This window comes from Pyxicephalus adspersus, chromosome 3 (genome assembly GCF_032062135.1).
Source record: "Pyxicephalus adspersus chromosome 3, UCB_Pads_2.0, whole genome shotgun sequence".
NCBI classification, from domain to species: domain Eukaryota; kingdom Metazoa; phylum Chordata; class Amphibia; order Anura; family Pyxicephalidae; genus Pyxicephalus; species Pyxicephalus adspersus.
In genome coordinates, this window is record NC_092860.1 from 23571239 (window position 1) to 23594258 (window position 23020).

The 23020-nt window shown below is 39.0% G+C and overlaps 1 protein-coding gene across 2 annotated transcripts; it reads left to right on the plus strand.

Annotated features, from left to right (window-relative positions):
• Nucleotides 1-1069: 1069 nt before the first annotated feature.
• Nucleotides 1070-18360, plus strand: FDXR (ferredoxin reductase). Of its 2 annotated transcripts, none has more exons than XM_072403940.1 (12): nucleotides 1070-1243; nucleotides 6109-6206; nucleotides 7805-7900; nucleotides 13425-13547; nucleotides 13622-13735; nucleotides 13878-13979; nucleotides 14068-14175; nucleotides 14755-14839; nucleotides 16521-16720; nucleotides 16943-17114; nucleotides 17214-17387; nucleotides 18079-18360. In XM_072403940.1, exons 1-12 carry the CDS (start codon nucleotides 1156-1158, stop codon nucleotides 18207-18209), a joined length of 1491 nt encoding a protein of 496 aa, XP_072260041.1. In that variant the 5' UTR covers nucleotides 1070-1155; the 3' UTR covers nucleotides 18210-18360. The 2 variants fall into 2 exon arrangements, with proteins under 2 accessions (XP_072260041.1, XP_072260043.1); XM_072403942.1 differs by lacking the exon at nucleotides 1070-1243 and adding an exon at nucleotides 1263-1404.
• The last annotated feature ends 4660 nt before the right edge of the window (nucleotides 18361-23020 follow it).

A 23020-nucleotide genomic window follows, 5' to 3' on the forward strand; every position in this document is an offset into this window, starting at 1 on the left:
GACTCTCAGGCTCAGCTGACCTCAAAAGTTCCCAGGTATTCTGCTTTCAGACAGTTGACACTGTGTGCGTAATAGAATATTTTCTCTATATTGCTGTTCTCATCAACAAGTCTGATAAGAGTTATCCAAAAAATTAGGCTATGTACACACGTGCAATAATTGTTGGAAAAGAGCTTTCATGATCCTTTCCAATGACAAACGATTGAACGATGCATGGACAAGCTCTGTGCTCTATGGAGAGGGGAGGGGGGATCACGACGCTGCGCTCTCTCCTCTGCAGCCCTGAGCCCGATAATCGGATGAGAACCATTGCACGTGTGTACCTTGCCTTGGCCAAGGAAATAAATTAACCGACCACCAGAGAAGCGGTGCCAGATAACTCTGTAAATAATGAAATGATGGACAGTTATCATAAAGTTGCGCTAGCTGTGCTGCATTTTACATATCAGACCTTAAAAAGTGACAGCGTTATTATTTTATTGCATTTCAATGTAATCAGTCTGTTGTATTCCAAGTTTTGTGTGAACATGCAAAAGTTTGTCATATTTGTTACAATTTGTCTCAGCTACAACTATCATAATTTTCCTGAAATCAGTCCTTTCTGTGAAATTTTTAAATAAATTTAGCCACAAACTAGATTGCCTTCCGCTCCTCCTCCTGTGTCACTGTCTGTATCTGTCATTTGCAAACCCTATTTATTGTACAGCGCTGTGTAATATGTTGGTGCTATATAAATCGTATTAATAATTATAAATATGAAATAATAATAATAAAACAAATTTTTAACGTACAGCACTGCATAATATGTTGGTGCTATAAAAACCCTGTTTATTATTATTATTTATAATATTAATTTGAAGTACCTGCAACAATTTTCAAAAGCAGGGCAGTATTTGTCAATTTCTCAGCACACAAATTAATAAAATTGGAAAATTCAGCCGGACAGAAAGTGTTTTGCTTACATTAATGCCCCCAATGACTGATAGAATCTTGGTTTGTCCATCCAGTGGGCGCGTCTACAGAGAAGCCGGTGTGTGACATACAGGACACGTCTATAAGGATGCGGTAGATGCCACGCTACACCTTATATGGTGATATGGGCGGAGCCTGAGGCGGGGTTTCTGCTCGTGCCCGGGTTCTGGCTTGTCATTCGCCATGTCTCCTCGCTGTAGCTGGCTGTATCGGCTCCCTGGCAGAGCGCTGCTTGGCGGAATTCGCACCTTGCCAACCACAAGATGTCCGGGTGAGACAGGGAGCCCGGGGATGGGAATAGCAGATCCGCCATATAGCTGTATAGGAGGATCGGGGTGACAGGGGATCTGTGTGTCCCTATGGCTGTGATCTGAGTGCAGAGCTGTAAGGGTGAATATGTCTGGCATATAAAACCTATGTTGCACCGGTCAGGTGATTGTATATTGTATACTATTCACAGTGCTGAGATCTGCATTTATGAGCTGCCACTGCTGATCTCTCTTTGTAAAGTTCTCTGGCTGTCATGTTATTCCAATGGCTGCACGTGTTATACAATGCTTGTTATGTGTTGGATCAGTACCAGGGACAGCCAGGTGTTTGCATTAGATGGCATTATCTGCTTTTCTCAGCCATAGTGTCTTTTATTCTATGTATGTGTATGGGCTCCGATCAATGAGTGCTTGGCCTGGGCCGGACGGGTCAAACATGCATGTAAGTGCACTGCTACGGTATATGTGTTGTGTATTATTGTGCCATTCATTGTGACAATGTAGTGTGCAGTAATGTACAGGTGGTCCCTGGGTTTAGGACATCTGACATACACACCACTCCTAGATATCTCTGCAGGATGGAGCCAGGATGGGGGAGGAGGGGAGTTTGCATGCTGATCTGTAACATCTTGTAACACTTTAATGACCAAGACAAACTCTGCATTTGATTCTTTTTGCATATCAAAGCACAGCTTGCTCTTTTTCCTTGTTTGTGAAAGAGGCAGTCTGATCAATCCGGGGGGGTCCAGCATCGGGTCCCAGGGCCGGCACTCTGGGTGCCACCATCTTTTCTTCTTCTGGGTTCTTCATCCTACGTCACCCAACCCAGGCGTGAGATCAGGTGACATAGGATGAAAAAAAAACGAAAAAATGTTTTTTCCCCCCACAAAAAGGCTCTTTCTGCGCATGCCTGAGATGCTCGGGCCTGCGCAGAAGGAGCACCCAAGACCCTCCATGGATGTAGGTATCAGGGGAGGCTTTGCGCTCCCATTCATTCTCGATCACCTAGGCCAGGGGTGGGCAAACTTTTTTTATTCAGGGGCCACAATCTGAAATAAAATTTGACAGAGGGACAGGGCCTCAGCAGGGTCCTTCTTCTGACCCTGCTCAGGGTGGCACCGGCCATGTACCAACCAAAGGGCCTGGAGAAACATCACTGTTGGGGCGGCGGGTCGTAGTTTGCCCATGCCTGACCTAGGCGGTCAAAATAAGGGGTTAGTGCTGCACTTTTTTTTCATAAAAAAATAAAAAACAGAATACCCCTTTATGTAAAATGAAATTTCTGAGTTTAGGTACACTTTAGCTCACAGTGAGGATTTTTTACAGTAACTGACACCACGCTGCCTAAAAATATGTTGAGACAAACATCTGTCCTAATTGCATTTATTAAAATCAAGTACCTGTTCCTACTTACATACAAATTCAACTTAAGAACAAATCCACAGTCCCTATCTCGTATGTAACCCGGGGACTAACAATATGTGGTTATGATGACAGCTGAGGATTATTAGGCAGCACTAATGCAATGCACATTAACACATTGAACAAGTGTGAATGGGTGGAACGGCATTCAAAATGTTTTTGGATAAAGTGAAGATGGGTTAGAACCTCTGTTGGTGCTTTTAGTTATATGGGAATGTCCTGAGTACGAATGCAGATAGAAGTAAAACAGGTTCCAACCCTTCCATTGTTTGCTATATGATTTTGATGTACCCTGATAGGGGAGCATCCTGGTCACTTGGCCAAGAGGTAAGGGTCTGCAAAGGTTCTAATGGTTCTCAAATCTCCGTACAACAAGTGTAAATATGCACCATAGGCTTTATGATGACAATTGTGTGCAGTCTATGGCTGGGGCCATCCAGCCTCTGGGTTAACAATTAATAAATTCTAGGATTTGGTTTCCTGGGGAAAAGAAAGGTAAAGGCAGATGGAGAAGAAAGAGTTCATGGGGCTGATTAGCTAAGGCTTAGCAAAGTATTTATATGTTTTATTTGTTTGTAAATATTGTAGCAGTGATCAATCAAGCAGACACTTGCTTCAGGGAGGGTAGGTGCGGCGGTATACCTGATCCCTATGCTCTGTGCCCATTCATACCCGCTGCCATGTTGCTGAGGTTTAGGAGAAGTCTCAGGTGATATCAATACACAGTGAATCTGACATTCACCGAACATTCTCTGATGAAGAATCACTTGCTGCCATTATAAAACACATGTATCTGTAAGATTCTTCACTAGATAACATTTGGTAAATATCAGAATTGCTGCTTTTTAAATAGACCTCTATATTGTGGGGGGTATTGTCCCTATTTAAGATCCTCACCCACTGGGGCCTTCATCAGCCCGTCCAAGCCTTTATATAGGAACTGAATCCCATTCTGGAAAATTCCATGTGAATGCCACAATCCCCTTACTAGCCACAGGTAATACAGGTGACCAGAGTGGGGAGCAAAGAACTGCAAGCTACTACCATCCCATGTAGTAAAGTGTCACTAAAGTCAAAAACAAAGTCATATTTGTTATATATCCTAATGATCATTTCTTTCTCCTGTTGTTTTAAAAACATTTTCTGTTATTCCTAATAACAACTTTTGATTGTCTGCAGAGAACTTCATATATTTATTACCTGTGGTTACAGTTCATGCTCCATTTATAATGCCCTTGTAGCCACCCCACTGTGCTGCACAGAGCTGACATTACAAATGTGACACCCCCACATCCATGATACACAATGCAAGGAATCGTGGGACATGTAGTTCTTGTATGATACAGGAAGCTTACATTGCAGCTGCTCTGCTGCCCTCTAGTGTTCAGCAAGATGTGGAAAAAAAAAACGCCTCTATGCAAATTGTGCAAGTCAGCACTTTTTTAAAGGTATTATTATCATCAATAAACAGGATTTATATAGCGCAAACATATTATGTGCTGTACAATAAATAGGGGTAGCAAATGACAGACAAATACCGACAGTGACACAGGAGGAGGAGAGGACCCTGTCTCGAAGAGCTTACAATCTAGGAATAAGAACATTTTAAAATATATTACACATATATGGGTGTGTGATTGTTGCTGTTTATGAATTCTTAATGTGACGACTGTGACTTTAAAGGAACACAGCTAGAATCATGTAATTAGGTAGGAAGTTTTTTTTCTTTTTGTTGGGTTGGGGTCATATCTGTGCCCTTTGCTCTGAGTCAGAGTTGAAAAGTTCAGATACTTTTGTGTGAATTCAGCAGATTTCCCGGCCTTGCAATATCTACAGTACATTCCATGGACAAGGCCGACAGTGGTCCTATAAGCAGATGGTATGAGGATTGTTCTTCTGCAGGTTTACGGTTACATAGTGACAACATAAAATATTTAATATTTTGCTACTTTCCCACTTGTTTAGGAAATCATTTTTTTTGTTGCTGTACACACAATAGTAGATGTAAAACCCTTACTAGATAGTTTTTTTTTAAATAGCTGTTTTATGGCAAAAATCTTAATTATCCAATCATGTGAAAAGCAAATGCAATGCACATTTTTTTTTTGCACGTGATTGGTATCCACATAAAGCTATAGTTTAAAAATTATTATTATTCTGTATTTATATAGCACTGACATATGATGCAGCGCTGTACAAAGTCCTTCGTCCAGTCACTAACTGTCTCTTACAATCTAATGTCTCAATCATAGTCATTTGTCAATAATACAGTCTAAGGACAATTTTGGACAAACCTAACTGCATGTTTTTGGAATGTGGGAGGAAACCGGAGTACCCACAGGAAACCCACACAAACATGGGGAGAACCTGCAGCCACTTCCTGTCTACATGTATGCAGTGTTCTCCCCAGCCCTTTTTAATAGGGCGCACCACCCGGCACTTTTCAGCAACCACTTGGCTGTTTTTGTGTGGTTACTGATGAGTTGGGTCACAATACAGGGGCCACCATTCACCTACAAAAAAAGCTCAAAAAAAATTCTGGGTTGAGCACTGTGTATGCACTCCCTGATGGTTGCATGTCAATGCTCAGGCTGATGGTGACATTGGATCAGTGGGCTTGGCACATCCCCAAGTTGTTTACACTTGTGTTGCAGTATTCTGATATTGGGTTTTTATAATTGATGGTGATGGTTATCACACTATATATATTTGCTCGTCTCTTTTCCTTCTCGATGGAGGACTGATGCAGCTTGTGCTAAGCACTCACATGCAAACAACAGAGAAAATAATGGAGAAGATCAGCAATCTGTAAATATCAAAGAAAAAACATGAAATCAATAACATGAGTGAATAAATGTAAAACATCATATATCAAACTACAGGGAAACTATGAGGTTTTCTGAGACGCTTGTGAAAATCCCATAGCTTTATAACCCTCTTCACAGAAAGAGCGTGTTACAGGGTGACAACACGGGACTATTATAAAACTGGGAAAGCTCTGGATTAGCCGTCCCCAACCCTTTTTGTATTATAGACCGGTTTGAAAAATTTACTTTTAGGAAACTGATCTATAAGTATGGGGGGAGGGGTGGCGTAAAACTGTCCTTGTTGGCAGCTGCTGTGACTGGATGAATCTATGTAATTTAATTCAGCCAATCACCTAAACCTTCTCCTCTTCCCTGTCATTTCCTTCAGCCAATCATGCTAGCTGGCTAACGAGGACACAGAGCTACCTGTTACAGAATGGACTACTGTAGCCGACAAGTATGGCTAAGGGCCGCTACCAGTCTATTGTCTGGTAGTTAGGAACCCCTGATAAGATTAATACAAAAAAAAAAAAAATACATTACCATGTTCAAAGTTTCAAAATTTAAATGAGATTTTAGTAATTGGTTTTATATTTATTTTCTCCATTGTAATGTATATTTTTTATATTATTACCCAGGTCTGCACAGATCACTGACCTCCTCAGCGCACCCTCCACAAATCTGCATTGTTGGCAGTGGACCGGCTGGATTTTACACAGCACAACACCTGTTAAGGGTAAATATAATCTGCAATCCTTATCAATGATCTGCGGGTAAATAATATAGCATGAATATTTCTGTATGTTCTGATGATTTCTGACATAGTTTGTGATCTGAGAATATTGTAGATCTTTGCCCTCATGCATATGGGAATTAGGGTTCTAATGAAAGTCTGGTAGCCAATGACAACCATTTTTGTGCTATTATAATCAAACTTATGCTGAAGTCTGAATGTTTGCTTCTAAAAACGCCAACTAAAAGGCCCAACCAGTATACAAGCAGTGAATGGTAACCCCTTGGGTCTTTCTTACACTATAAGGTCCAAAGTCCAATTTATTCCACACATGGTTTAAGATAAATTCTGATAGCTAAACGGTAACTTCAGATTATCAGTAAAAGGAAAATGGTGAATGGAATACCTTTATGTGCTCATACACTGCACTACAACTCATTTCCTCATTTCCAGAGGACACAGCGGGTTTGTCTTTATTTAGTTTTTAGTTTAGTTTTAGTTTAAATTTATTTTTTTGTATGTTATGCACTCACAATTTCAAATTATGTATATTCCAAAATGCGGAATTAACTTGTATATCATTTTCAATATATTGCCACACTAAGCAAATACCCTGGCTTTTCACTTTCTTTCTTACACTTTTGCACTGATTTTGCATCAGGGTATGTGGCTTCATTGGATTAGTAGAATCTGATTAGTGAGCCTTCCATTTCACTCATTAGACCAGTAGATGGCGCTGAGTCCTGAAATAAAGTGTGTAACAGACTCTTATCATTGAAGATGAGTTACACACTACATGGGGACACAGCACCATCTACTAGTGGCCAACAGTAAAACACAAAATCTTTTAGACACAGGTGACCCATTATAACTAATATAAAAGTACAAAATACTTTCACCTATAAAAAGGGGGAATAAATATACATAAATAATTCTTAAAAAACATCATGGAAGTATTTATTCACAATATTTTTTTTTAGTATTTCTATTGATTGCTGTTTTGAATTTTGTTAGTGTCAGCTGCATACATGTACCCTTGATTTATACTCGAGTCAAAGCATATTAGTCACGGCTAATATTCGGGTAAATACCTACAACATTTTAAAAGATAGGAAAGAGATTTTGTGTGGAATCATTTGGCTTTGGTTTCTGGGTTTAGCAGTGTACAGTGGAAATAATTCTATTTTTGGCTGCACCAACCAAAGCATTCCTTCTGCCATGCCTGTTTTTATTTCTCGTTGATGATAACTCAGCTTGTCATGTCGTGCTGGAGTAGCCTTTAGCACTGGGAGCATCAGAAGGATAAAAGAAGCTTTGTTAGAAAGGACGCGGCCGTACCTTGCTTGTGTCACCTCTCGGAAGTGTTGACCAATATTTAATTAGTGCTGGTGGTGTAGCTCCTGTTCTGTTGTAGGGGAATAATACAGAAAGGTAGACACAGACAAATGTATTGTAATATAACCCCACATGTACGCTGGATGTGTCTGTCTGAATTATACTTGTCCTCTTCCTCACCCTCAATGGATTCCCTCCAGACTGGAAATGTTCTATTGTAGTTCTGTCATAATCACTGATTACATTTGTAGTATTTTCTCTCGCAGCACCACACACAGGCCGTGGTGGATATATACGAGAAACTTCCCGTCCCCTTTGGCTTGGTCCGTTTCGGAGTGGCGCCAGATCATCCTGAAGTCAAGGTGAGTGTGCAGTGTGATCAAAGGGAAAACAGTGCTGGGTATCAATATGTAGGGATCATTGTGCCCAATGTTATTTGCTTACAATTAAAAATGCAGAATTCTTTCATTCATCAGAGTTTAATGCAAAGATGTTGTAAAATTTTGTTGGAGACAATCACGGCTGTTCATCTGGGGTGACAACCATCTGACATTTTTTTGAAGTATATATATATATACACATATATATATAATATGTAACGGCAATATAACACAATACTCTATGCAGGACTTTTTAGGCAACTCAAATCCCATAACCCTGTTTATAGGTAACTTGAGTAAATTGTACAAACATGGATTATTCACAAATTCACAAATTGTGCAGTCTATGCATGATTTTTTTGTGCTTTTGCTGGTTTGTTTTCTTGTATTTGCAAAACTAATTGGTTCCTTTCAATAGTATTGTTCTCTAATCTCCTGATGATGTGGAATGCCTGGAGAACAATATCGAAAAATCTGTAGGCTAAATTGCTGATCAAATATTATGTATGCAGGATGAAAAAGTCTATTGCTTAGGTGTTTTTAAGTGGAAAATAAAGTGCTTGTTGATAGTGATTTTAATCAATTGTTAATGAATTAATAATTTGTAAATGAATTAATTGTTAATGAGGTTGAGCTGCCTAAAAAGTCTGGCATAGAGTATTGTGTTATATTGCTTTTATCTTTTTGGAATGTGGCAGTATTGAAAAATTTGAACACCAATTGGGAAGACATATATTTCTATATAATATGTGTATTAATAAAAGATGATTAAGGAGCAGGTGACCCATCATACCCAAAATACCTCAACCTTTTAAAAGGGTGGAAAATATATACAGAGTCCTTGTGATTTAATTTTTTCTCCTTTTAAGTGAATGTTTTAAAAAAATAGCACACCATGGATGTTTGTTAGCAGTGATGGATGCATTTTGTGCCTTAGGTTTATACTTGAGTCAAAGCATTTTCCTGTAAAAATCAGTAAATGGGTTTATATTCAGACTGGTTTTATTGCAACATAAAGAATAGGGAGTTCCCAAATCATGTTTGATCAATATATTGATCAAATATTATTTGGGGATTCCTGTTTTTCGCCTGATCTTTGTCACCCCACCTCCTTCTTCCTTACCAACAACTCATAATGTACTTAGTTGGAGGAGCTCTTGCTTTTGATGGTCAGGGCATAGGGTGCGGCAACAGTGACGCAAAGAATAGGACTGGTTATGGGGAGCACTGCAGTACCCAGGTAAACAAGTGTTATGGCTAATAATAATTATATATCTGGGCAGCACAGTGGGTTCAGGGGTTAGCACTCTGGCCTTTGCAGCACTAGGTCATAGGTTTGAATGGAGTTTGCAAGGTTTCCTCACAAAAACATGCATTTAGGTTGATTGATCCCCCCAAATTGACCTTATTAAAGACATATGACTGAGATAGGGACATTAGATGGTGATCCCATTTGAAGGACAGCTAGTGACATGACTATTGACTTTGTAAAGCTCTGTGTAATGTGGGAGCTATATAAATACTGTATATTAATTATAACTTATCTGGTTATACATCTTTCTGAACACAAAAATGAAATTCAGGAGGGGTGGTGGTTACAGCAGAGAGGGGTTGGCATTGATGGGCAGCAAAGGTGGCTGGTTGAAGGATGCATGGGGGTTAGCAGGTAAAACATCAGTATTTGGGAAATATCAATCATAGCTCGTCTTTAACAACTCAGAACATCAAACTGAAAAAAAGCTATATATTCTCTAATCCTATTGAAGGAAATTTTCCATTGTGTTTCTCACCTTGAGCCACCCAAAGATCTGATCTTACTGGTATCCTGCCAGCAATTCAGGGGTTTACAGCAGATGAAAGGCTGTGTGTGCGAGATAAGAAAGAGGAGCCCTTGAATGTCTGTGTAGATAGAGTGGCCTTGCAGATAACAGGCAGACCTTTCACAAGGACTTCTGTACAGAACTGAAGTCACTCACCACAACATAGCAGATCTGCAGAGATTTCTAGCTGTGTCAGTATTCTGTGGATATGGATTTGTGTGTTGTAGTTTTCTATAGAACAAATCCAGGCAACAAGTAAAATAAGTCCACAAGCCGCTAATGTAAATTGCAAACATTGCAAGTGGAATAAAGCTAGCAAGCCTGTTTTATCTCTGTTTTATCTCCAATCCCAATTCTTCTAAATTCCAGGAAGATTTCTGCTTGTGCTCTGTGTCTCTCTAGCTCACCCTCATTCTCTTCTCAGTCACTAACTCTTGTACTTTTGTTTTCCTATGCTCCTCGTTATCCTACGCTCTCATTATCCTGCTTTGTTGTGGGCGCTTGTTCTTTTTTGCTTCTTGCTCTTGGTGTTTTACTGTATGCCGTGCTCTCTGTCTTATTCTTGTTCTCTTGCTCTCTCCTTCTTGTTATTGCTTATTCATACATTTTCTCTCGATATTTTGATTTTCTTTTTTCTTCTTTCTGGCTTATTTTCTCAGTTTTGTCTTGTGGTGCTTCCTCTCATTTGCTGTTTGTGGTGCTCCCTCTCCTTTGCTCTTTGTGGTGCTCCCTCTCCTTTGCTCGTTCTTGGTGCTCTCTCTTTCCTGTGTGCTTGTTTTTTGGCAGCTTTCTCTCTTTCACTTGCCCTCTCTCCCGTTTGCCATCTCTGTAGTTTGTGCTCTTTCTCTCTCTCGTTTGTGTTCTGTCTCTTTGTCTGTGGTTAGTGCTCTTTTTGTCTGTCTCTGGTTGGCACGCTTTTTCTCTCTCTCTCTTCTTCATTTTTAACAATTACATTCAATTTTTCACTCTCTCTCGTTGGCGCTCTATCTCTCTCCCCCTCTCGTTGGCGCTCTATCTCTCTCTCCCTCTCGTTGGCGGTCTATCTCTCTCCCCCCTCTCTCTCGTTGGCGCTCTCTCCCCTCTCGTTGGCGCTCTCTCTCTCCCCTCTCGTTGGCGCTCTCTCTCCCCCCCTCTCGTTGGCGCTCTCTCTCTCTCGTTCATTTTTAACGATTACATAAAATTTTTCTCTCTCTTTTGTTGGCGCTCTTTCTCTCTCCCCCCTCTCGTTGGCGCTCTTTCTCTCTCCCCCTCTCGTTGGGGCTCTTTCTCTCTCCCCCTCTCGTTGGGGCTCTTTCTCTCTCCCCCTCTCGTTGGCGCTCTTTCTCTCACATTTGTTCCTTTCTCTTTTAGAGATGAGCCTTTTGGAAATGCATTATTTATATGAAATTATATATATTTAAAATGAAGGGGCATTAGATCTGCAGTATTCTAGAAGTAATTATTTTAAACTGCGAAGCCTTAGGGGATAGTAAGATGCATCTAATATTTTAAATGAAGAGTTTACGATAACACAACTTCACTATCCCTGGTTGATCAACATGATGCCGGAGCACGTAGGCTTTGTGATTGATATCTCTGTCAGGGCTGTTTTTTTTCACTGAAGTGCACTTTGAACGTCCGTGTTTCATGTCCTATAGTAAGCAAACACCAGATTGTTTGTTTATTTTGCTTGTAGTTTTATTTTTTTTTTATTTTCTATATTGTCCCTTATTTCCTTAGTGTTTATAGACAAAGGAGTAAACCTAGGGGAATTTCATAATCTTTTATTATTTTTTCCTTGCTTGTTTTAGCAAGTTATACCATTGATAGCCAGCATACAACCAATCTAAATGAGGATAAAGGGCAAACCTGTTAAAGGATAACTAAACCTATAATCAAAATATAATATATTGCAGCTTACTATTCTTTACATGCAATGGCTGTTTTCATTTTTTTCAGTACAGAATATATATGTTGATCTGAACTTGTGAGCAAAAACAGTTTTATTTTTCTTTGTTAAAATACTAATTCTATTGAGCTTTCTGTAATGGGGATAAACACACAGGCATGTTTGAATACATCCTGGCTAACAACCATGGATCCCTCTATACATAAGGTAAAAGAGTGAGCAAAGCTTCTTAGAAGGTACCAGGTAAAAATAAAAGGAAAAACAGCCTTAGAAAGGGAATGCTGACACGTGAAGGAAGGTCTAATACAATGCAATATATTGTTTGGGATTCAGATACTTCTGCCTTTTAAACACCATGGTAAATTTGGAACCTGGGGTGCTCTGTAATTCCAAATGTTGACCAACTTCTTGGTCATTGTCATTATTGTCCAGGTCATTATCTGTCATAAGGATCCCGTTTCTTAAAGACAATATGAATTTGTTTCAAATCTTATTCTGCAGCAGTGTTATATAATTGAGCTTAATGGTGCTTGGAGATATACAATAGAAGCATATGTGATAATTATTACACCTGGTATGTATTGCATAAAAAAGTGATTGAAAAAATTGTGGACATTCCAAACACTAAACACAAGACCTGTTGTATCTATTTTATTCCTTAAAATCCCAGATAGAGGGTCTGCCATTGCTTCGAAGACCTTTTGGAAAGGCTATGGTATCGTCTGGTCTGCTCCCTACATAGATAGAGGCTAGGGGACCTTAACATTGTAGATGGCGTGTAAAGTATACTGAAGGTTGAAAAGAGATCCAATCACCATAATTTCATCAAAAATCAATCCATAATGTTATGTATGCCTTTAACTTATTTTAAAAATTACATGTACAAGCCTCCATTGTGCAGATGTCAAAACTTTGCAAAAAAACTATAGAACTATCTTGTTTTCCTTGTCCTTGGTAAAGTTTTTTCCTTTAGACACATCACCTCTCATATCATCAGTTTTTGAAGTCCTAGAATTTATACATTTTGTTCTACTGTTCTCAGTACATCAGGTCACAGAAGAACACTTTTTCCTCAGTTGGGTGCACATGAAGTATCTCCAACATGCTATATATATATATATATATATATATATATATATATATATATATATATATATATATATATAAAACTTTATAACGGTGGAGAAGATTTGATGTTTACTATAGTCTGTCCATATACTTATATTATCTAGCTATTTCTAGACGTATGTGGTTTTTACTTTGACTGGTGGTGAATATATATTTGGTGCAGATGTTTAAGAAATAGATCTTTAAAATGAAATAAAGCTGCAAGCCAACAAAAGGTACCCATAGTAGGAGGATTTCTATGGCTTACCTTCAGGGTAGGAATATCTCAGCAAGAGCTATGTATTACTTTAAAACTGAATTCTAGTCAACTTTTTTGGGTAGGTTAAAAATATGAATTCATGTTTGAATTTGTATTTATCTCTGACCCCCATGTAGGATATTTTTTTCACTGGCTGTCCTTTTGAAATTTTTGTTTTTGACAGTTCTTTGTATCAGAAATTCCCTTAACTTAACAAGTAGAAGCACAATCTGCAGTTGTTGTTTTAGGGGTTTATAATGCTAGTTAATAAACATAGATAACTGTCATTTTTTGTACTGTTAGACATGGAATCAACAATTGCAATGATACAGACCCCATATATAACAAACACAAATGAAATAATTTTGCTAATATTGAATGGTGTCCTGTCTCAGCCCACTTTGGTATACAATTATTTTTTATTCCATACAGAATGTAATCAACACGTTTACACAGACAGCACATTCAGAGCGTTGCACTTTCCTGGGTAATGTGACTGTCGGCCGAGATGTAACGATAGAGGAGCTACAAACTGCGTATCATGCCGTAGTCCTGGTGAGTATGGAGGAGGATGGCGGATGGCAAGATGTTCCGTTCATCTTCTTATCCTTATTTATCTTATCTTTCAGAGTTATGGGGCAGAAGACAAGCGTCTGCTAGGGATACCTGGGGAAAATCTGCCAGGAGTGTACTCTGCCAGAGACTTTGTTGGCTGGTACAATGGCCTACCGGACAACCGACATGTAAGTGTTAGCAGAGACCGTGCCATTTACATTTGGGTATATCTAGTTTTAGATCCTGTATTGCATTATTTAGGACATTAAAGCTTTTATAATGCTGCAGTCCTAGAATATTCAGTTGTAGATCACCCTTTCTGTGTCATAGTTATCCCCAGACTTCAGTGCGGAAACAGCCGTCATCCTAGGACAAGGGAATGTCGCACTTGACATTGCAAGAATCCTGCTGTCACCAATAGATCTATTAAAAGTAAGTGGTGCCCTAATCTATGAACTTGCTTTGCTTCTGCAGCATTGTGACTCGTCTCACCCCTTTTTTTGTATTGTGTTGTTTATAGAAGACCGATATCACTCAGACTGCCCTTGATGCTCTTTCTAACAGTCGTATCAGGAAGGTTTGGCTTGTTGGTCGCCGTGGGCCTCTGCAGGTGGCATTTACAATTAAGGTCAGTTTTTTGTCATTTCTTGGGCTTTAGTGTATTGTAATTGTATTTAATTTTTAAAGTACAAAGTTTTTAAAGTTAATAAAAAAGCCTTTTGTACCTCCACTGACTGAGACAAATCGTCCTCCATTTGTGTCTTACACGCTCCCCTACCCAAGCACTGCAGATCCAGCAGTATTGTCAATCTTAAAAGCAGTGGGCAGGTTTAGGATTGTGTCTGGGTGCTGAATGATAAGCTACAAGCTTGTGAATCAATAGAGACAATGCTGATAGGCAGTGTAAGATGTAAGTAATGGATTTTTCATTTGCAAAATAGTGAAAAGATTTTTTGGCTGCTAATTAACTGTATGGTTCCTTTATAAGCTTTTATTATTCACTTGATTATTTCTATGACAATTGCTATATGTACATCACTAATCTGTGTTGCTGATTATTGTTTAGTGTGTAATGGGGTGAAGGAGCTTTATACTTTGGAGTGCTGACCTTTCTTCACATTCAAGCCCCTGTCCCAGTCCGAAATTTTATCTGTAATTGTAAATATATGCAAAAAATAACCTCTTCTGTCTTACTTGTACCTATTAGGAGTTGCGTGAGATGATTATTCTGCCAGGTACTCGTCCTGCAAATAATCCTTCTGATTATCAGAATCTTGGGGACTTTATTAAGGGTAAGAAGTGTGGATCAGCCAACTTATCTGTTCATTCATTTGTATGTTTTTACCCCTTCTTGACAAAAGTTTGACAGTACCGGGATCTTCGCCTGGTCCTCTTCCAGGTTTGGGATCTTCCAGACCATAATGGCGTAACTCCTGCACATGCACACAATTCATTCATTCTCAGCAGCCAGCTATGCTAAGATTGTATGTTATAGAAAGGATTGCCAACTGTCGCATACGTTTATTTTATTTCAGAAAGAACATAGCCAGTCCTTACTGCAAAAAAACCTGCTTGCTCACAATTTTATATTTTTTATGTTTAGTTCAACTTTAACTTAAATTACCCCATGAACTTCTACTGCCAACTGTGCTTAAGACAGAAGACATTACATTTACTCCCTTATTGCATGACTGTGATTGGTGAAACCTCCTTCTCATGCTCCACTGTTTGTGTGAGATTCCAGGTTTCGAACATAGAGACCAATGCTTACACTTGTGTGTGTTTTTTATCAGCTCTCATTGAAAGCCTTTCAGAGCATAAAGATACCAGAAACTGTAGGAAAATATATGGTAGGATAGCCAAATGCAGCGAATGGAAGCAAGAATATAAAGTAGAACTTTTCAGCTAGAATGATCTGTCCCCATGTCAGGCAAAGCAATAGGTTTATTTTATTGTTCTTTTTCTTACATAGCATGTAGGATATACTCCACATATATATATGTGTATATAGGATACTTGGAAGTAATGAAAGGCATATATCTAAGCTGGTAACTGCTGCTTATTCACCCTCACTGCAGAGATGATCACCTGCCCCTGATATGCTTTCAACCATTTTGCAAAGAGGGTCCCTTTTTTAATGTATCGGCCATACAGCATTTTTGAAACTAGCAGCTCACCATACTGACAGTGCTTGGCTGAACTTCATTATTGCCCTATGGCATTTCCTCTTCCTTTGTGTTGTATTTCTAAAGCAGAAAGTTAGGTAACATTGGTCCCCTTTGTGACTTTAACAACTCCATACCGTGATATTGTGTGATATGTATGTCCCTTCAGCTAAAAAGAAATGTGTAGCTGTGTATTGATATTAAATGAAACAGTATTCTCATTCACCCCAGAGATGTTTATGAGATTAGAGCTTTGTGCAGGCCACCTAAATTCCTGCACACCATCCTCATCAAACCATGTGTATGCCTTTGTGCACAGGTTACAGTCATGCTGAAACAAAAAAGGTCTTTCCCTAAACTATTTGTACAAGGTTGTAAGGGTATGATTTCTGAAATGTCTTTGTATGCTGTAGTATTATGGGTATTCCGTAATAGTAACCTGTAAACTCCATAATTTAGTAGGACTACCGAATCCTTATAGGCTCCTTATAATCCGAATCCGTATAGGCTGGTTACATGTCCTCAAATGTTTGGTTAGTGTACTTTTAAGTTTTCTATGTTATTGAGTTCAAACCCCAAGAAAAATGATTTCCTTCCTTCCTTCCTTCTTACTGATGTACACCTTTCCTATAGGCATTGTGAAGAATGATTTGAAACCTGTGTACTATGCCTGGGAATTTATTTGCAAATAGGTGTTTGTCACTTGCTTGTTTAAGGCAGTTACATTGTTAATAAAACCATTTAGTCTAAGGGAAAACATTACTTCTTTTGCTGTATGCTCTGCTAACCCTTCATTATCTAATTTTAGACCTCCCACGGCCCAGAAAACGGCTTACGGAACTGCTAGTGAAAGCTGCATTGGAGAAACCTGGAGAAAAAGAGGCTCTCCGAAGATCTCAAAGTGATCGGGAGTGGGGCTTGCGCTTCTTACGGAGTCCTGTGGCTGTTTTGCCTAGTGAGGATGGAAAAAAAGCTGCTGGTATTAGGCTTTCTGTCACAAGACTTGAGGTGTGAAAAATCATTCTAATATTATACAATCTTCACAAACTGTAGGAGTTACCAAACTATTGTAAGCTGTATGTATGTGTGTATATATATATATATATATATATATATATATATTTATATATTGATAAATTAAATGCTATCATGCTCCAGGAGTTTGACAATCTGGAATACAAAAATGTAGTACATTCTACTAAACGTAACATTGGGATTTGTGTTCTTTAGGGAAATGGGGAGAATGCAGTTGCTGTTCCTACAGGAGAAACAGAAGACATACCCTGTGGGTTAATTCTCAGCAGCATTGGATACAAAAGTGTTCCTATCTCATCCAGTGTTCCTTTTCTCCACAAGAATGGGATCATCCCAAACAGCATGGGCAGAGTGCAAGATGCTCCAGGTTACTGTTTGTATTATTATATTAATCCTAATTAAGAATCATAAATTCACATATGATATAGTGGCATGTGTTTCAGCTGTCCCATGATCTGTTTGGCAGGACTTTACTGTAGTGGCTGGGTAAAGAGAGGTCCGACCGGTGTCATTGCTACAACCATGACTGATAGTTTTGACACAGCTCAGTCTTTGTTAGAGGACATAAAATCCGGTGCTTTGAACTATTCAGAGAATCGACTTGGAGCCTCAGCAATCCGTGAACTGCTTCTTCTACGAGGTATATATAACAAAGCTTATAGTTTATGGCTCTCCATTGCTTCTAGTGTCTGATCATTTTCTTTTCTCTTAAAGTATAGTTAAAGGCCAAACTTTTATAAGTCTTGGATAAGGCAAGGGTTGGTTAGAACACCTCTCACATTTCCCCTGCACTTCCTATTCTGAAGTATTGAACCCAAACACAGCTAGGCATGTAGAATTTTTTCCCAGGTAGGTGGGCAGCTGCAGCCTTTATATTCAATCTATGACTTCAGTCCAACTTTACTCCAATTGGGATTGTCTGGCCACCCTGAATACATTTTGCAAGTAATTTTGACACATGCATATATATGTGTATGGAATAATAAACCATTAATTAAAAATTAACACATTTTTAGTTTAGTTTCACATTATTATAACAAATCTACAACCATTGCATAGCAACAGAGCTATAAAGTGATCAAAATTATATTTGGTTCATATGCAGTGGTTTATCCTTCCAAAAAGGAACCTTGTTTTAACATATTTCAAAGTTCCTATTACAATCTCCTGATCAGTTCTTGATGCATTGATAAATATTAGCAGGGTTTAAGGTAGTTAGTTCTGTAAGGCAGCCCCTCGTTATATTTTGCTATTTTATTTTTCTATCATTTGTTTTTGCACAACAATAAACTAACAAACATGTAAAATAATGTAATGTTCTCTACACATAGGTATCCAGCCTGTGTCTTTCTCTGACTGGGAGAAGATAGATGCAGTAGAGGCGGCTCGTGGAGCAGAAGTAGGAAAACCACGAGAAAAAATCTTGGATCCTGAGGAGATGTTGCAGCTAGTTTGTCGGTGACGTGCAAAATGAATCACTGTTATAGCAAGGGAGATTTTCCAATAACGGCCTTTTAAAATTTGTAAATACCTAAAGTATTAGACTCTATATCACAGCATTACCTCAATTGGTATTTTTGTAAATAGTTAATAAATTGCTTTGATACCTTGTATATCTTTCAGTCCTTGTTTATTGCTGGGTTTTAGATCCGTGTTATCTATTTAAAATGTATTTACTTGAAGCTAATTACAAAAGCAATGTACTTTCTAGGAACTGTATTCACTTTGTTACTCTAAGGCAGTGTTTCTGTGAGGATCTGCAGTTATCAAAAAACTTAAATCTAAGTTTAAGATTAATTATATACAGTTGTGCTTAGAGTTATAGCAGTATGTTTAGAAAAGTGAATACAGCTCATAAATGCAGACATTTTCTGCTGGTATTTTGAACAAACTAATATTTCCTTTCCTTCACTTTCTGTAAAGGAATAACACACATTTGATACATGTTTCCTCATGTTTTGAAATTCATTTGTGTGAATGGAAATTAAAGCTATGGTAAGTATTTTGAGCTTTATTCATTTTTTTAACACACTGCTATTATTCTGAACACAATTGTACAAATAATAAGCACTAAAGGGTGATTTGTAAAACAGTAGTGGGGTCTTCTTGCAAGTGCCTTACATTTAGGAGGGACAACAACTTTCTTTCAAATGTTGCTTCTGTACAACATGATGTCTTTTTTTTTTTTTGACTCGAGAGAAGGAGATTCCTCAAACGGGTCCTTGCATATTTCCTTGCATACCCTGTGCCTAATGTTTTTAAGGATAAGCTAATGGTTACTATTTGAAAGGTTGTGCACACTGACAAGTAACTTAATCCTTAAATCAGTCTGTTCACATCATCCCTTCCTGTAGCAGCTACTTTTGGTCATACTAGAGGGAGCTAAAGGAAAAGAAAGATGGGTTACCTATTTCAGTACAAAGTCTGTCTCTCATGTTTTCAGAAAACCCAGAAATGAACATTGCTGTAATATAGGTACCATTTGCACCACTGATCTCACGGACTCCAGACTACGCATGTGCGGGGAAGCCGTGTGTCACACAAAGGAGAAGCAATTCCCCCCCCCCAGAGTGACTTCATGATGCCAGAACCTGCCTATTCTACCATTGCAGGTATGAGCATGTGATACGGGAGTGGGCAGGTTTTGTCAAGAGACAACCCCCCTACAGGCCATGATCTGTACAGGGGACAGGGTCGGGGGAGAAGGACCCTGCTGGGGGGCACACCGGCCAGAGCCCCGGCCCACTGGAGGTTGTGGACCCCTGTCATAAAGGATAAAATGATCCAGTTAGATTAAAACAAAAATTGTGGACTACAGAGCAAAGCAGGAGAATGGGACCACCATACAACACAGGGGACACAAACACCCAGCACTCCTTTTAGGGTTGAACACTAATGAGTATTATAGATGTGGCAGCACTGGAATGAAGGGCAAAGAGGAAACATTTTACTCTAACAAGGTCACTTTCAAGTAAACCTGTCATTTCAGAACAATGTGGAGGCAACCATTGCTGCCATTTTGAATCGTGGTCACACAACTAGAATTTTTATAAAAAGTGGGATTCTTCTGTCTCTTAAACCCTTCTTACTGACTCACCATTCCATATCCCCCCTTGTATTGTGTGCTACACCCTCTACCTCTTAGATTGTAAGCTCTTCGGGGCAGGGTCTTCTCCTCCTCATGTGTCACTGCCTGTCATTTGCAACCCCTATTTAATGTACTGTGCTGGGTAACATGTTGTAGCTACATAAATACTGTTTTAAATAATATTACTAATATTAATAATAGAAGATGCAAAAGTTTTTTTTTAATCTTTCTTTTTAAATTGCACTTGTGCTACGTGGATGACGGTACCAGCGAGTTCTAATGCCTACCTTCCAATGGCTATTTTTGCTGCCAGTAGAAGACAAGTGTATTTTTCAGTTTCCTGATGCTATGGGCATCACCAGGCCAAATGACAATCGAGCTACAGCTCTTTAATACCAGGAAGTACCCCGTATATGCAGATGAAGGCTGCAAGAGCAAAGTATTACTAACCTGAGCAGAACATGGCACAAGCCCTCCTTTCTCTGCTTGTCAGCTTTGCTATGTGTTTATTTTCAGGGGCAGATGTGAAGCAGGGGAATAGAAAAATGTTTCCTTAAACTCTGTCTTCACCACTTCATTTGTCACAATCATTCCATATTGATGTGCACCACATTACCGGGAGCCTCTAACTGTACAAAGCTTAACAGAGAGCAAGAAAAGTGTAATATTTTGAGTTGCTTTCAATCAAGACAGTAAATGGCAACAGAGGCCCAAGGGCTTTCACTTCCATTCTGCTTTCAGTACAGCAAGTCCCTAACACCACACAGATGATTGCTATGTAAAATGTGTAGCTCATTTTAGCAGACACTCCAGGCACTTTAAAGAGCACTTCAGAAATGAATCTCAGGGACCTGAAGATGACACTGCCTGTTGTGAGCACATGGCGCTTTTCTGCCAGCGTCCTCTATTTGTCCTTCTGCAGAACAGACATGCTCCTGTTCCTTCATAGGTACTGAGTATGGATCTAGGTGTATAGCTATGTGGGTTCCTGCTTCTTCTGGGTAACAAGATCAGAACCATTTTTCTATATTGCTGCAGAAGCTGCATATAACCCACTCTACAAGTTACAGTGATATAAGTACATGAACATGGGAAGTTCTGCACTAGCTTGGACAATCAAGATCTTGTAAATGTGATCAAACTACAACCCAGCATGCAGTCAATGAGATCATGGACTTCAAAGAGTGGATCTGCTGTTGCAGTGTATGCAGAACCCTTTATAGCAGGAGTGTCAAACTCTGGCCTGCAACGTCCTTTTTTTGGCCCCCAAAGCAATCCTAAATTAAACTGCAGCTGGGCCGTCGCTCCATTGAAATAGTGCTGCTACTACAATTCCCGGCATCACTCGCGTTTATAGACCAGCGGGCTCTCTGCCTATGCGCATTGGACTGCTTTATAGGCGCAAGTAATGCCGGGAATCGTAGTAGTGGTGCTAATTCAATGAAGGGGGGGTTTCAGCGGTGGGCCACTCATTTAGCCCGCCTAAATGTTTTTAATAAATTTCAAGGTTGACCCGCGACTTTGTCTAAGTTTTTTATTTTGGCCCTCTGTGTATTTGAGTTTGACACCCCTACTCTATAGCATGCATTTATTGTTTTGCCAATAGAGAAGGTAAAGGAGCAGGAAACAGTAGACCCTGTACCTGGTACCATGTAACCAGTAGTGATTTTGACAGTTTTTGCAGTAGTGGCAAGCTAATTACTGATATGGGTACACTTACAGATTTTTAAGGTAATATGAGTGTATCTTTAGGGATGTTTGTTTTTTTTTTGTTTAGCTTTTGATCAAGTGGGTAATGTTAGACCCTTCAACAAGTTTTTATTGCTGTATGGGTCCTCATTGGAGACAATCACCCCTGTTTCATACTGATGACTTAAGAATGTTGCAAAATTGTAATTAAAGCCTTGCCATTGCCAGAGAGACTCTCTCCAGAGCTGTCAGGGTCATATAAAGATAAAACTTTTATTACAGTTAGATGTCTGCAGGCGTCTCCCATTGTCAATATCAGGGTAAAGCTACGTACACACTTCCAATTATTATCGTCGGCCCCCCCCCCCCAGTTTTGGGGAAGAAAAAGTGCGTCTTATACTGCAAAAAATACGGTAAATGTATTCACAGAGCATCTCGTGGTCAAAACTTTTTTTTGAATTGACCAGCTTTGTCTACCTCGAAGAATGGTCACCAGGACAAATAGAGAAAGAGACAAAGACCAAAAACAAGAATTCCTTAGTTTTTTACTGTTCTGGGTCAGTGGCTCAGCAATGAACAAAGCATAGGCAGAGAAGTCTTCTATCAAATATTCTCCGACGGAACAAGATCAGCAATGGTAGCCTACATAATTCTCCTATGACAGGTGAACTTTATAACAGAACTTCATATTTAACCTATTCCATTTGTGTTTTTTTTTTGGAAGTGTTGGGTGCATTTTTTGACTTTCCAAACGTTGAAGTTGTGCTTTAAGACCTAAGCCCTTTGAAGATAGTAGTTTAGAAATGATCATTACTCCAGCTTCTTCTTCTGCTCAGATGATCTTGTATAGATAGTTTTATATCTTCAATAAACATTTGACCGATGAGATTATGGTGGTGTGGGTTACCTTCTTTTTGCCAATCTTGGATGTTGTACAGGTCCTACGAAACCATGGGCACCCATGGCTAGTTCTCATAATACATGTAAGCCCATTGTGTTACCATCACCCGAATGTCATCCATTACAATTGCAGATCTATCATGACATATATCCCATGTTGGAATGAATACACTTACACTCCGCATTAGATGCTCACTATTACTGCTTCTGGGTGTTATTGTCTTTCTCAAAATTACCACTTTGTTCCACAGAACCCACACAGCCTGTTCACCTTAATTTACCTTTTCTAATAAAAAATGTTTTGTTTTGTACTCCTTGAACGTATTATCTGACTATGACAAGTATCAGCTAAGATTTAGTTTATACTATCTGCATTGTTTTTTTCTCATACTTCCTACTTAAAATTTGCTTCACCATATACTTTTGATCCTTGCAAATTTTAGACTTTGAATACTGATATTTGAAAGACCTATATACAAAATGTCTCATCTCTTCACTGTATGTTGTGTTGATGTGCAAATCTCTGCACTATATTATATTACTGTACATCTTTTATACAGGTGCTGGTATTTTATATGTAGAGTATGTCCTGCTAA

Bases quoted from the DNA above. Each gene is read 5' to 3' on its own strand.
- FDXR (XM_072403940.1), top strand. From the start codon at position 1,156: ATGTCTCCTCGCTGTAGCTGGCTGTATCGGCTCCCTGGCAGAGCGCTG. The intron at 13,548-13,621 runs GTGAGTATGGAG...CTTATCTTTCAG, and splicing joins CGTATCATGCCGTAGTCCTG to AGTTATGGGGCAGAAGACAA. The intron at 14,176-14,754 runs GTCAGTTTTTTG...TGTACCTATTAG, and splicing joins AGGTGGCATTTACAATTAAG to GAGTTGCGTGAGATGATTAT.